This window comes from Dipteris shenzhenensis, chromosome 20, assembly GCF_047967505.1.
Source record: "Dipteris shenzhenensis isolate YYH24624 ecotype China chromosome 20, Dip_SZ_1.0, whole genome shotgun sequence".
Lineage (NCBI taxonomy): Eukaryota > Viridiplantae > Streptophyta > Polypodiopsida > Gleicheniales > Dipteridaceae > Dipteris > Dipteris shenzhenensis.
The window spans coordinates 44,082,700-44,098,850 of NC_141615.1; the positions used below are offsets into that span (position 1 = coordinate 44,082,700).

Here is a 16,151-nt window from a genome sequence, read left to right on the forward strand (position 1 = left end):
TTGCCTAACCAGGACTGTGGTAGGCCTGTACAAACAGACTCATTGAAGAGACGGGAAAGAACAAAATCTAAGGCATCAATCCCATGGATTACATACTCCGCTTGCAATCCATCATGATCCTTAGCTCTCCCGTTCTTCAATCGGTGGACTGCTGCACGGACACTCTCTGGTGTGAAGAGACTAGATGAAGCTGGCCTAGGGGAATGGGATAAATCGATGGCTGGCTGATCTGGAACATTGTATAGAGCTGAAGTGTATGCAGACCAGACACGTGGATCTGTGAGGGGGCTCTGAGACTTCGAGCGGAGGAATTTTCTCCAGAATTCCTTGGAGTCACAGCTGAAAAGCAAGCTTCTCAGCTCCTCCTCATTCCGGGCTAGAAATTGGCGTTTCTTGCGCCTAACCAACCACTTGTAGTCTCTCTTGGTTTCGACAAGGAGGGGAGACTTCTCCTTGGTCTCAAGGTGAAGTTTCCTGCGGAGTTCCTTACACTCCTCGTCATACTAACCGTTGCAAGGAACAAGACCAACCGGTGGGGGACTAGACGAATGACATGTGGCAGGGAACGACATGTGAGCGGCAGAAACGAGTGAAGTATGTACAAGTTCCCACCGGTCCTGCGTGGATGGTAGAGCATCTAATAGATGAGGACGGAGTAGGCGGCTGAGGTTCTGGCTATATACATCATCGAACTAGTGGTCGAAATGAACCTGGTAATAGGGGTTGGCGGTCATGATAACGAGGGGGGGTGGGTCATGGGAGACATTAGTCAAAGTAAAGTGGATGAGTGCATGGTCGGCAGAGGGCATGAAGGGGCTAACAGTAAGGCTATGGATGGAAGGGACTAGAGTCGGGGGACCTATGATGTAGTCGATCACGCTAGTACCACGCCCAGAAGCAGAAGAGAATGTAGGCATGGAAGACTGTGGCCACCTGGACAAGCCGTTATAAATGACCATACTGTGCGAGGTGAGGAGCTCCAGTAACTGACGTCCCTGATCTGTGGGCTGTACTGTGCAGTCTGATGAAGTCCGACAGAGGCTATCATCGTGAAATGCTGGGAGTATGACTGATCCTCCATGAAGTCATAAGTGAGGGCCTGTCTGTCTGAGGTCCTCGCGTTGAAGTCTCCTAAAAGGATGACTTCTCCGCGATGTGAAAAATCTGCAATGTCCGCTGAGAGATCCTCAAATATGGACTGGCCTGGTCCAGTGGAAGAATAGATCGACTGCGCCGGGGGGAAGTAGCAAACTGCAATAAAAAGATCTCGCTGAGGGGCTCTACAGCAGATGCGTACCCACAAGAATCGGGCATGTGAATCCGCTCTCTCCACTGTGATGATCCGATCGAGATGCTCTCTGTACAAAATGGCCACTCCTCCAGATCCTCTCACTCCAAATGTTCGAGTGTGCTGCCTGAAGGCAGATCTCCATGTATACCCTGTCACTCGTGGCAAAGGTCTCTCTGGACTCTCGTGTGTCTCCGTGAAAAAGATGATATCTCTCCCAAAGAATGCCCCCCGTAGATTGCCTGGCTGTGCTGTAAAAGAACCATTGCAGTTCCATACAGCGATGCGTAGACTATCTGACGGGTGGTGTGTCCCATGGGCCCTGTCCCATCAAGCGGTCGTAGCAGGAGGTGGAGATGGGGCTATATCTGCTGGTCTATCATCTCTAAGCACTGTGGGAGCACGCCTCAAAGTGCCTGTGATGAGTCTGCCATCCCTGATCACTGCCCACTTGCCCTGAGCTCGGGCTGCATCTCTCTGAGGCATGAGCGCCTTGCGCTCCTCAACCTGTATCTGAGTCAGATCCTCGTCCATGGAAATCTGTGGGTGGTCTCTGAGTGTCCCTCTCCTCCTGAGGGTAGCTAGACGTGCCTGGGCATCTCTGAATCTGATAATGAGGGGCTGCTCTCTAGTTCGATCCCTCCCGACTCTATATGATCCTACTATGCCATGATCCTGTACTCCCAGTGTCTGAGAGACAAAGGTCACAGCCTGTGTCATCGTGGACTCTGTCGCCGAGGGCAAGATACCACGAATGCGAATGTTGAGGGCCTTTGTGGCCCTTTGCTGTGACTCGGCCAATGTAGCTGATACAGTCGATCTCTGAGGCTGTGATGGCTGACGGCGGACGACATCCACCCACTCTGTGGCTCTCTGGACCTCTGTCTGAAGGGAGGTCAAACGCTCCTCAACCGCTGCTACTGCTGTAGTGGGAGATGTGTCTATGTGCTGAACGCGAGTCTCGATCTGCTGCATTCGCTCTGTGTGTCCATGAATCTCTCCAGCAAGAGTCCTATGAGTCGCCTGTAAGACCTGAAGATCTGTCCTAATAGACAAGATCTCCCGATCCTGCTGTGTCACTCGATCAGCAAGAGATGCAACCTGAGCTGTAAGTAGAGCAATGGTCTCGTCCTTCCTGTGAAGCATCTGAAGGGCAGCTCGGAGGTGGGTCTCAAAGTGCTGAAGCTCTGGTAGGATGTGGCGGCAAGGACAAACAGCACAAGGCATGGAAGGAGAAAGAAAGGGAGAAAGGGGGGAAACCGGTATGGTGGGTAGCGGGGATGAAGAAGAAGGCTGGAAGGGGGGAGAGAAAGCGGGTACCGGGGATGGAGAGGAGGGGATGGGTAAAGTCTGTAGAGAGGATGAGGAGGAGGGAGCCTCTGGCAAAGTAGGTAAAATAGGCAACAAAGGGGGGGAAGAGGTGACAGAGGGCTGTGAGAGGGGGAGCAAAAAGGGTGGAGAAGGGGTAGGAGAAGAAGGAACCTGAGAGGGGAGGGGTGAAAAAAACTGCGGGTACAAAGTAGCTATGGGCGGAAGATGAGATAATGGAGCTGAAACCGGTGTACCTGCGACTGGGAGTGCGGCAAGTGCGGGCACTGCGCTGGGCGGAAGATGAGATAGTGGAGCTGAAACCGGTGTACCTGCGACTGGGAGTGCGGCAAGTGCAGGCACTGCGCTGTCCTTTGAAGAAGATGCAAGTCCTCTTCTACTATAGTGCAGCATATCGGTCGTGGCGGCCATTGATGTTGCTGCTGTTGCTGCTTCTGTAACATGCTCGATGGTGTCGGCCATGTTTAATTACAGAAAACTGGCAACATTGAAAAGCGGGAGATGGCGAGCGCTGCCAATGTGCGATGAGAGAGAGAGAGACAGAGAGACAGAGACAGAGACAGAAATTAGGATTTCTTGCTATTTTAGGCGTACTAGGCTCAGGCCTATATAAGAAGCCCAGGGTTTCAGTTTTCAGGGGGCGCGACAGAGAGACAGACAGACAAAGAGAAGAGAGATTTAAAATTAAAAAAGAAAAGTTGGGGTTTTTTTTTAATTTATTATTATTATTTTTTTAAAGGGGGGGTTGGGGCTGCGTTTTTTTTTTTTTTTTCTTTTTTTTTAAGGGCGGGGGCGCCGGGGGGGGTCGGGGCTGCAAGTGCGAGGGGGGGCGGGGGGGTGAGAGGAGGGGCGCGAGGGGGTGGGCGGCGGGGTTGACCGAGGGGGTGAGCGGGAGGGTTGAGGGAGGGGGGTGAGCGGGGGGGCTGCGGGGGCTGAGCGGAGGGGTGAAGGGGGGGGTTCCAAGGGGTGAGCGGGGGGGCAGCGGAGGGGTGAGAGGAGGGGTGCAAGGGGTGAGCGAGTGGTGAGCGGGGGCTGCGAGTGCGAGGCAAGTTAGAAAGAATATTTGCAGTAAATACAAGGCATGAAAGGTGAAAAGAGAAAGGGAAGTAAGATGACTCAGAATAATGAAAGGTGGCAGCCAGTCATCATAGAGATGCAAGTGGAGCATTGGCAGTGGACTTCACACTAGGCATGATTGAAATTGTCTTTTTGCTTCTTTAATTGTTGTCTAATGAACTACAAAAGGCACAAACCAACAGACGAGACAAAAAGAGAAATCTTACTCCTGGAAATCAGCAGCAGAAAGCAGATAATTTTACCTGTGCGGAGTTGAATGCAACATTTTCGCAGTCTGGAAGAATACTAACACTCCAAGCAGGAAGATCATAAAACAGACCATTGAACTGTACAGTTGCATCAGCAAGGTCACTGTTCGAAATAAATGCTGCACAGTGTTCAGATTCGTTGGAGAAAATATACACCTGTAAAATGTAAACTTCATTATCAGATTGGGTAGCTTGACAATGTTAAAGCAATTTAATTTTTTCCTTAGACTTCTTGAAATATTTTCAACTCCTCTGCACATGACTACACGCTTATAAAAAGGGACGATAGAGATATCATGATCTCATCTTATTTATGAAATCCCATCCACGACATTTGTTCCCTTCCTTCCATTGCTTAATTTCTCCTTTTATGTGTAAGATTGGAATCTGGAAGGATAAACTGAAATGACCTCTTGGTTTGGTCCAAGTGATATGTAGCTTGATGCATCCCCTGTAACAAGGGCTGGTTCAGAAAGTTTAAGAGCATGGTGAAGGTCCTTCAAATGGCCCCATTTGGGTTGCCGCAGTAGTCCTTCAAAAGCAACGTTACAAAACAGATAATCAGCTCCAATATTGTGCCCTTGGCAGACTGACCAGTCATTCATTTTCAAACAGACAACAGAAGAGCTTTTAAAAACTCCCAACGGCAAGTAATCGTGCATGAAACAAATTAAGTCACATATTCCTGGATAAGTAAAACAAACAAGCGATTTATAAACTGCAAAAGGAATTAAAGACTTCAAGGCAACATGAAAGAATGTATGTGAATCATTGGAAGTAATCAACTGGTTGTATTCTAATACAATTCTTACAAATCAATTCTTTGTAAAAAGAGAAGGAACAAACAAAGACAGAATAGAAAAGGGAAAAAGCAGGTTCAGAAGAAACTTTAAACAAAACTAAGAGTTAAAGAGAAAAATAAAGATAACTTAATATGCAAAGATATGCTTATGTTCTCATCAATACCCAAGCATAACCTGCCATCTACGTTTTGAAAATTTCTTGAATCTCTTGGGTAAACCCAATGCTTACTAAGCTATTAAATTGCAATCCAAACAGTAAAAACTATGAAAAACAAAAAGGAAGATAACAAAGAAGAAAAGAAGAAGAAGAAGGGAGGGGGGAGAGACAGAGATGTGTTATCTGTTGAAACAAAAGAAATACCATTGCATGATTGGAGTACAATTATGTTCTACAATTCAACATGAGTTTCAACACTTTATCACTGGTATAACTCAGATAAATCATTCAAAATCTATTAGAACATCAGCCTCCTCAATGGGTTTCACCAAGGCTCATGGACTCATGGTTACATGGCCTCAAAGCAAATATCATAACTTCTTTGTGACATCTCTAAGAAGAGTCTTACAAGAAGCTGCAATGAATTTAGCTTTCTTAGGGCTTTTCTGAAACTTCCACACCCCACAAAGGTGAACAATACTTGAGTTGCAAACGAACCCAAAAGTTTTGGTGTTTCAAAAATCAAACTTTTTGAGGTATAGAGCTATAGAGAAGAAGAAGAAATCAAAGAGAGAGAAAGAAAGAAAGAGATATTAAACGTCTACAAGAGGCCAAAGTGGCCTATGAGACCAAAACCACTACATCTATAACTAATGAAGTCTCACCAATGAAAGAGAAAAAGACAATACTGAAATCAACTCTATTCTAACTAAATGAAGAGAAAAACTCTATAGATACAAACTATCTAAGATACTTCTCTCTCCAGCTCATCCCAGTATATCCATCATGATGCTATGTAGGCCAGAGAGATCAACACGTCTTGGCAGACGCCTTCAATGTCGCACAATAATGTCCATGGAAAGGACACCTAAGGCGTGGCCCAGGTAGTTGGGGACGTCGTGCTCGACTAAGTGCAGGTGCTCTATCCAAAGTGATCCCGTCTGAAGAGGATGGTGGTTGTTGGCGACTTAGGGGTGTCGGTGCAGAGGCTGCTGCTGCTGGTGTAGGTGGCATCATAGCTGGCGGAGGAACTACTCTAAAGAAAACAATGACAAATCTCCAGCTAGGTGGAGCGGGTCTGACAGAGTTACTCTCCCTCAAGATGGCCGATCAGCAACGTTAAATCTCTAATAGGAATAGAGACTCAGACATCTCTGATCCTCAAACTCCATAACCGTACCCAAAGGCCCAAAACCCTCCCTGAACAAGTAATGATACCTCCCCCGGATATCGTACTAAGCGGTGCATCTGCATATGTCATGCTCCTCTATCTCAAGCTCTCTGTCCCCCGGATATGTTTGCCTTGGCTTCCCCTGCACTTGGACACTCAACACCATCACCCCCATCCACAAGGCAGGGGACCCAAGTAGCTACAGGACTATCATGATTGGACATGTGATGTCCAAGATCTATGCAGCTGTATTGGATGCGTCGGTCAGCCTGTTCACAGAGATGAGAGGGCTCAGAGCAGAGGGTCAGGCCGGTTTCAGGCGAGACCATGGGACTATGGATCACATACTCACCCTCAGAAGTGACATTGAGGAGGCCAGATCACGGAAGGAGAGGGTATATTGCTGCTTTGTGGATTTCTGCAAAGCCTTTGACATAGTACCTCAAGCTCGTCTCATCACACGCCTACAGACACTAGGATTTGATCAGGAGATCATCTAGGCAGTCATGGCACTGTATGAGAGAGTCTCAAGCCAAGTTCGGACAGGTGCAGGTTGGACAGATGAGATCTTGAGTACCATAGGGGTCAAACAGGGTTGTCCCTTATCACCGACCCTGTTTGGCCTCTACATCGATGAGCTTGAGACTTTCATGGGGGCGTTCTGAGGGACCGGTTGCTCACTTGCCGGGATCATCATCAGGATTCTTCTTTATGCAAATGACATGGCACTCTTGTCATCCACACCCGAGGGGCTCCAACGACACCTGGATGCACTGCAAGCTTTTTGTTTATCCCATGATTTGGAGGTCAACCTTGGCAAGACCAAGGTCATGATCTTTAACACCTCTCGAGCAAACATGCAATGGAAGCAGTTTACTTTTACTTTCGGTGGGTCACCAGTTGAGATCATATCCTCATACACTTACTTGGGGGTCATCTTCTCTGGCCCGATCTTCATGATAAGACCAGCAATGCAGGCCAGACTGAGAAAGGGATACGCCTCACTGGCTCGGCTAGAGAGACAATGCTTCCACTCCCACTTCCAGGACCCTCGAACCAAGGCTCTTCTCTTCGACTCCTTGGTCCAACCAGCCTGTATGTATGGCAGCCCTTGTTGGGGGCTTGACATGTCAGAGATAGAGTGGACACGGGTGGAGCACCTGCAGATCCTCATGCTCTCACGGATGATCCGGGGGAAACCATCTGTACCACATTACATCATTCAAGCCGAGTTTGGTGCTTCTAGATGCAACCTTTCAGACCATCACATATCTACACTGGGTTAGATCATATGGGGACTGCACATAAGGGAGACAAAGGTTGCCATGGTTGGCTCTATGAGGTTGGCAGCACAGGGAGACGAGCGATGTTGGTATGCACGGACTCAGATGGTTTGTGAGACAAGGGTTTCACATCGATAGGATACCTCCTTTTCAATACAGTTTAGATGCCCCTCCGGTACTCCCATCCACCATCCCGATCGGGCCACACACCAACCAGGTCATTCGAGAGGATCTCCTACAACTACACACCTTTAGGACCTGGTTGGAGCCAAGGGAGCTTCCAGTGAAGCTGACTTTCTACAAAGATTACTGTCTTTGTATTTCGGAGGAGGGATTCATCACACCACCGGGGTACACTGAGCTTCATATGCCTCACTCACTACAGATCTTCATCGGACAGTTTCAGGTATCATCACACTGCCTCCACATAGAGAGCGGCAGAGCAGAGGGGATTCCTAGGGAGCATCGCTTATGCATATTGTGCAACTGTCAGGAGGTTGAGTCGGAGGAGCATTTTATTTTTAGGCGGCCAGTGTACTACGAGATTCGAGGTCGCTACCACTACCTCTTCACAGACAGCTTCAGGCTCCTTTCCAGATTCCTCGCCTACCCAAATCAAAGATGCCTCGCGGCCTTCATTCACGAGGGGGTCTGACATAGAGAGTACTTACTCAGGCGACGAGGCTTGGCCACATCATCAGACACCTCTCAGAGAAGGATCACAGAGTTCTTTCCATCGAGTGACATCGATCGTCCAGTCTCTAGCCGCAGACGTGACAGAGACCCTGACCCAACGATCGCAGCATGACACATGAGACATCGAGGGGACACACAGATCACTCTGGGATACATTCCACGGGAGTCACGGTGGCTCTGGTCTTGCATCAAGCCTCGTCCAGCAAACCGAGACACACAGCACCCCTTGACGAGCGCCAGCGTATCATCACTGGCTATGCACCAGCCAGGGCGACATGACATACGGAGGATTCTGCTCCGCTCCGCTCCAATCCTTTTCTTTTCATTGTTACATCCAGATGTATTTGATTATGTTTGATCAGACTTAGGATTCAGCATGGGTGATGATGCTCGTTTCAGTAGCTCCACCCTTACTGTGATTTGTATTAGGTTTTCTTTCAGTCTCATAGACCCATCGGTCTTCCGAAGACTCTAATAAAATTTATTTCTTTCTTTTCTTTCTCCCACAAAGCGGACATGTCCATTGCTCTATATCCATGTAGCTGGAGCGATGAGATCCGAAAGTTGTCCGATGGCCACTTGTATGCCATGTGGAAGGGGGGTATCCATGTAGCTGGGCCATATGATGAAACCATCCGCTAAGAGGTGTAAGAAAGGACTCTGATACAACAACATCTTCGTTCCCAAAGGGAACGTAGGACTGACCCATGTCTTCTCGGTATCCAATCTCAATATGTCCATCCTCATCACCCGGTTCAGCTCTGAACGGCTGAGATCTAGGGTGGGGCAATCCAAGCTGTAATCGAAAGGGGGGGGGGGGGGTGTCTATCAATTTGCATGCTATGCATGCTCAACCATATGCTCTTCTAGGAAAACCAACACTCATCATCCCCTTTGGATGCCAACTCTCTAGAGGATGTAACTGCCAACCGGGGATACTACTACTAGGGGAGCTCCCAAATCCTCCACAAGAATGTCAATGCCTGAAAAAGCTTCTACTACCACTAGTGCTGCTCCCAACTCAGTTCTGACAATCTCATGTGGGACCAATCCTTTGCCTTTCCCTCGAGATCTTATTCTCTGGTATGGTAAAGACTCAATCTTCAAACTGCTCCATATAAGAGTGTGGGTGTCACCATCACATCAAAGAGCCATAATTTGTTGTGTGGCTCCTGAAACTGAATATGTGCACATTGTCTCTCCAGTGCCCCCAAAGTTGTATAAGTTTGTGTCAGCTTGGCCTTCGATGCCCCTCTCAATGAGAACCATGGCCCTATGAAGGCAACCCCGAGATAAACATACTCCCAGACCAGCTCAATCGCCTTGTTGGGATAAATGTGATCAAGGGCTTGCTCTAAGGTGCATGTGTGCATCTAGGGGAGTCACATGTTGGTGTGTGTGTGTGTGTGTAGAAGAAGCGTGTGTGTGTGTGTGTGCACGCGCGCGTGAGATTCACAGGGAAATGCTTTTGGAACATTTGCCCCTCTTTTTTGGGCAGCAAATGGTGCACGTTTTGCCATGGTCTCCCACAAGAGATTTTCACGCTTTGATCCGACACCGATGTCCGGTCTGGGTTGAAGTTGTAGATTTCCCGCAATGCATGGCTTCACTCTTGCCTAAAATTGCAGCGACTTTAGGCAAAGTGGTTTGCCCACCACGGCCTAATGGCAATTCAAATCGATTTTGCATTCTCTAGGATACTGATACTCCCACACCAGAGTCTTATTCAGTCACAGTGAACAATGTTGACATGGGAAGTGCTTTTTATAAATTGAAATGGGGCTTATTTGCAAGGCCTTGCTTTGACTGTAAAAAATTTGGGCACATGGCTTCGCAGTGTCCAATGAGTCAGCATAAAATGCCTCCTACCACTTTACCTGTTCAGATGCCCACTAAGGATGCTCCTGCCTCTATTGGGAATTTAAAAAAAGGTAATAGACAGCTTTTTGTGAATCAGGATAAAGGCAAAGCTCCAGTGGTTTCAAATGGGACTGCTTCTTCCCCTTCGCTTCCTGCTATTCAACCCTCAGCAAAAGGACCGAAACCTCCAATTGATGGATGGCAAAGTCCAAGAAAAGTTATTTCTGTTCCACGACCTCCACCCCCTCGCACTTGGAATGGTGCATCTTCTAGTGGAAACTCTCCAGAGGTCAATTCAGGAATTGGGCTGCAGTAACAGCTAGCAGAACCCTCTTCCCTGAAGAAAAGGTTGCTGCTTTGCTGTCTACTCCTCAGGCAAATGTTTCTTCTCAGGTAAGAGGCCCTGACCCTGAGGTAGAAATGCAAGGTTGATATCCTGAAAGTTGCAGCTGTACATAGCTGTTATTCTCCTATAAATATCTGCAAATATGACTGCTCATATCAAATGCTTTACACTTAATGTTCAGGGCATGTGTGACAGTAGGAAATGGAAATCTGTGTGGCTGTATATCAATAGATTTCAGCCTGATATCTTGGCACTCCAAGAACACAATCAACATGTCTCTGCAAGAAACACAGGTCATTACTGTGGCTATGATATCTTCTATGCTAGGGAGCACTCTTTCTCAGGAGTAGTCTTTCTGATCAAGTATGAGCTTCAGCCAGCTATTGCTTTAAATGACAATCAAGGTAGATGGATTATTCTTCAATGCATCATTCAAGGCGAGGTGTTTGAATTTGCTTCTGTCTATGCATCTCAATCTTCTCAGAATAGATCTGCAATTTGGGATGCCATGCAACAATATCCATGGAGATATCATGCCTTTATCTGTGGGGATTTCAATAATGCTCTGCAACAAGGTGACAATACATCAGGACATACTCATATGTTAACCCTTGAAAGGCATGCATAGTCTCAATTACTGATGCACCTTGATTTGGTAGATCTTTGGAAGGAATTGCAGCCTTTGTCACCAGGATACACTTTCCAACATAATGCCCTTTCCACTTATCAGGCACGTCTAGATCGTTTGTATAGTGTAGCTCCGCAACAAAATGATGATTTTACATGCAAAATGAGAATTGGCTATGCCTTTGTGCATTCAGATCATGATTCTTTATGGTTGAAGTTATCTTTTTATGATATGCCAGATGATAGACTGCCTCAAAGGCGGCATCTAATTGTGAACAATAGCTATTTGCAACATGTTGCTTTCAAGACCATGGTTACTGAAGCATCTCACTCTTTGTCTTCTCAGAGCCACTTTGATATTGATAATGCATGGGATTCTTTTGTTTCTAAAATGCAAGCATTAATTAGAGGTTATGGCAAGTCTTACATGAAGACTCTGAGGGAAATTGTTGCTCAGGCCAAATTAACTTGTCAAGACCTCACTGAACTCAGTCATCTTCGTTCATTGTCATTGCATGAGCAAACAACACTATGCCAAGCTAAACAATGTCCTAAATGGGAGACTAGAGCAAGACAAAGAGCCTTTACAGATAAAGGCTGCTCTTCCAAACAATTTTCGAAAAGCTTGCATCAGAAGAGATTAAAAACAAACTTGCAGGGTGCTTTTGCCTGATGGTTCATGGACTACATCAGCTTGCTTCTGTTTGTGTACATCATTTCTCTGAGCAGTTTGGTTTTGCTGATCCTCCCTCATAGCAGGTTTTGTCTATCAAAAATTTACTTTACAGCATGTTTCTCCTATTATTTCCACTACTCAAGCTTTGGAATTGGAGAAACCTTTTACTGAGAGGGAATTGTCAGATGCAATCAAATCCTGTGGTAGACGGAAATCTTCAGGATGGGATGGTCTTACAGTTAAGTTTTTTCCAGAATATTGGCCTTTATTGAAGCATGCATTGCAACATATGGTGAACCCTGCTTGGCAAAATCAGAAAATGCCAGACACATGGAAGCGAGGTCTTATTAAACTCCCTCCAAAAAAGCAAATTTGTGAATCTTTGGCTTATTGGAGACCTTTCACGCTTATGCCGGTCATTTACAAATTTACTACCAAAATGATTGTTCATCGGTTGAAAGGCTATTTACATGATGGGTTGCATCTTGCGCAATATGGTTTTGTTCCTCGTAGGCATATCACAGATAACATTGCTAATGCTTATGTTGGAATCGAATATGCCAAATATATGCAGCAGCAAGTTGATATTGCCAAAGCTTTTGATACTGTTAAGTGGGACTTTATTTCATCAACTATGCAGGCCTTGGGATTTGGCCCAAAAATGCAGAAAGTTATCAATTGGTTATATCAAGATAGTAAAGCTGCTTGCATACTTTTAGGGGATATTTCTACAACCTGGACTCTTGGTTGCTCTGTTCGGCAAGGATGTCCCCTCAGTGCTTTACTTTTTGCCATAGCCACTCATCCAATGCTTCACTATATGGACCACCTTTTGGACACTGGCATGTTGCATGGATTGGAAATTCCTAGCAGCCGTAGCATGATCGCCTAAGCATATGCTGATGATTCTTTCTTTACCCCAAAAAATACTTGGAGCGATCTCTCCATGATTGTGCAGGCTCTTTCTACATATGGTTTGGCTGCTGGTCTTCGTGTCAATTTCCAGAAATCAAAATTATTGCCGTTGCGTGCTAAACACTGGCATAGTCTTTTGTGGCCTAGGAAAATTTTCATAGTCTTTTGTGACCTGGGAAAATTGTTCCAACTTCTTAACTAATTCGACATCTTGGCTATCCTCTAGGTTGGGAGCTTACTCATTCTCAACAAACTGATTGGGTGCTTACAAAGTTAAGGGCAAAACTTGAATATTGGAAGCTTGCAACTTGGCCATTACATGTTCATTTGCGAATAACGCAATCCATTTTGATAGCATACATACAGCCTCTCATCATGTTCACTAAGGCAGATCTCGTTTCCTTTATGTCTGCTATCATGGAGATTTTCTGGTGTTCAAAAAATGGCAAGAAAAGTCTCAAATTACTCTCTATGCATCGTCTCTGCTCTCCAAAGATGCACGGGGGTCTGAACATACTCAATATTCAAATGCATATACTTGCTTACAGGGGGAAAATGATGTTGCAGTTCATGCAAGGGGATCAGCCTTGGGCTTTCATGATCCGCTCTCTTTTGTTGCATATGGATACTTCCGCTTTTGGGCATTGGCAGCCTACAAAGTGGGATTTCCTATTTGGCTCTATTCAAGGCAAGATCAGAGGCTGTCCTTTGGTCTCTCGTTTGCTTCTTGACTGGAAGCATATTTTATCCCACCTGGAATGGAATGGCAGGGATTCTTTGTCAGGAAATTCCTAGAGGGCTGAGAATATTTTTTGGTCCAAAGTATTTCACCCTCCTTTGGCTATACAAGAACCCAGGCGTTCTTACTTTCTATCTTTCAAAGGCATTTTCTCTGTGGCAGAGGTACTTCAGGACGATGGCACTCTTTTACCTTTTTCTATGGCTGCTAGCAAATATGGTTTGGGAGCTCATTATCGTCCTTTATGGCATCAAACTTCAGAAATGCTTCAACCATTCTTGCCAGTACCTCGGTTGGAACTTCAGAATAGGCTTGAAGATTGGACTCTACATTCTTCTTCCTCTTCAGCCCGCGTCCTTTGAAGCTCTCACATATCACAGTGCCTTCTCTTTATAAAGTGTTATTACTTCCACCTTGGATTTCTGACAGAGCGAATTCTATTTGGCATATGGATCGCCCACTAAAGTGGTGGAGAAAGCGGCTGCGTCTCCTTTGGCATTATAAAGTCCCTCTTCAGCAACAACTTTTCCTTTGGTGAGTCCTACTTGGAATTTTTCCATTTGGACAGTTATTCGCACATAAACATATTGCTCCAACGGTTTGCCAAAGATGTCTACATTCTGCAGAATCTGTGCTTCACATCTTCCGGCACTGTCCACACACTTGTGATTTCCTTGCTCTCATCCGATAGCGGCTTCAAGCGAGAGTTCCTACCATTACTTTTGACAGGTTCTTTTGGTTATTTGGTTTTCATCCAGTTAGACAGGGTTCTCATTTATTTTTTGTTTGGGTGCGCTACTGGGCACTGTGGACTCTAGGGATAGATAGAAATCATAGAGTCTTTGGTGATCCTACTTTTCCATCTTTTGTTTTTTTCAAACGATCTCTGCGGCAATCATTCTATGATTGCTTTCAGACTCGTTTGATTGATCATGATGTATATCTAGCTTATACTCAGATTTTCAGTTGAGTAGTAGTTACTCCACTTTGGAAGTAACTACGAATGTAATTATTTCACAGCAATAAATATTTCTTCTCACCAAAAAAAAAAGGTACGAGAGGTTGGACAATGTGTGTGGTGGAGGTGGTGTGTCTGTCTGTGGGGGGTGGGTGTGTGTGTGTGTGTGTGTGTTCTCCATCCTGGACTCTTGCTTGCTCTGTCAGACAAGGATGCCCACTGAGTGCTTTACTTTTTGCCATAGCCACTCATCCACTGCTTCAATATCTGGATCACCTCTTGGACACTGACCAGCTGCACGGTTTGGAGATCCATGGCAGTTGCAGCATGATTGCTCAAGCATATGCCGATGATTCTTTCTTTACTCCAAAAAATACTCGGGCTGATCTGTCCACGATTATGCATGCTCTTTCTACATATGGATTGGCTGCTGGCCTTCGGGTAAATTTTCAGAAATCAAAATTGCTGCCTTTACATCCACAGGACTGGCACAACCTTTTGTGGCCTGGGGAAATTGTCCCTGCTTCTCAATTCATTCGACATCTTGGTTATCCTTTAGGATGGGGACTCACCCGTTCACAACAAACTGATTGGGTGCTAGTAAAGTTGAGGGCAAAACTTGAATATTGGAAGCTTGCAACTTGGCCATTACATGTTCGTCTGCGAATTACACAATCCATTTTGATAGCATACATACAATTTTATCTGCCTCTCACTATGTTTACTAAGGCAGATCTGGTTTCATTTATGTCAGCTATCATGGAAATTTTCTGGCGTTCAAAACATGGCAAGAAAAGTCTCAGATTACTCTCCATGCATCGTCTCTGTTCTCCAAAGATGCCACGGGGGTTTGAACATTCTCAATATTCAAATCCCTTCCAATTCGTCACGTCAACTATGATCCCTAGGCCTTCGCCCCGTTCCACCTCCTATTGTCTCCACGCAGTCGCCGGTCGATATTCCACCAGGATAAATAATTCGCTAACTAACCGAGTTCTCGTAAACTCATTGACGGACCACGTTCTAATGGAGGAAGGCCTGCAACACCTGTCCGTCAATCCTACGCCACGCCGTCGCAGCAGAAAGTCCACTTGAGATGCCCGTCAACGCTTGATCGAAATCTTCCACCACCCCGTCACGGCCAGCCCGCGTCACCTCTGCGCCCCAGCCTACGATCGTCTTCCGCATGGTCTTTGAAGGCGACGATGGTCTTCGTGGAGCACGTCGACGAGCAGCCGCTAAATTTTTTTTTCTCTCCGCCTGCTATCCGTCACAGCCTACGAGCCTCCTTCCTTTACCTTCAGCTCTGATACCAATTGATACATTCTCTCAATTCTAACACTCACTCAGATCACGGGCAATGGCATCTCCATTATTCCACCCAGCCAAACTCTCCTGGATCGCATTTTTTCAATAGATACGTCTTTCTTGTTTTTCTCATGCATATCCACAAGACCCTCAACTCCCTAGATGGTTCCCCCTTGCCACATGTCATCATTTTAGCCTTTCACTTGGCGCACCATTTACCCCTCTCTTGGGGCACATTAAAACCATTTGCCCCTTGGCATTATTGCACATTTAGGTGCACCTAGGCCTTAGCACTCATAACAACCTAGTCAATGCCATTTCACCCTCACCTAGGACCTTGGCAGTTACTTCTCTTGACCATTTCATTTACGCACATTAATTATTACAAAAGTTGGTCAACTAAGAGAAAATGCCCGCCGATCTTTTCGAGGTCATGCTATCTCGGCTAGAGCATAACATCACTACTATAGTAGAGTGTGTCTGGCTTCGACAATTACTTACAGATCTTGGTATTCGCCAGACATCCTCCACTATGGTCTACACTGACAGCCAGAGTGCTTTGGCCATTGCACGTAACCCAGTGTTTCATGCACGTACCAAGCACATTGAAGTTCACTATCATTATGTTCGAGAGCGGTTGTCAGCAGGAGACATAGAGATGTCCTACCTT

The 16,151-nt window shown here is 46.0% G+C and overlaps 1 protein-coding gene across 1 annotated transcript in view; it reads right to left on the reverse strand.

Moving 5' to 3' along the window:
- The window catches only part of LOC147889712 (beta-galactosidase 9-like), a 146,267-nt gene that overhangs the window by 95,123 nt on the left and 34,993 nt on the right, over nucleotides 1-16,151 (reverse strand). The window contains exons 10-11 of the mRNA XM_087391154.1: nucleotides 4,353-4,474; nucleotides 3,937-4,098 (exon numbers count right to left, since the gene is read on the reverse strand). Coding sequence (XP_087247280.1) covers nucleotides 3,937-4,098; nucleotides 4,353-4,474 — 284 coding nt within the window. The remainder of the gene's footprint in view (nucleotides 1-3,936; nucleotides 4,099-4,352; nucleotides 4,475-16,151) is intronic.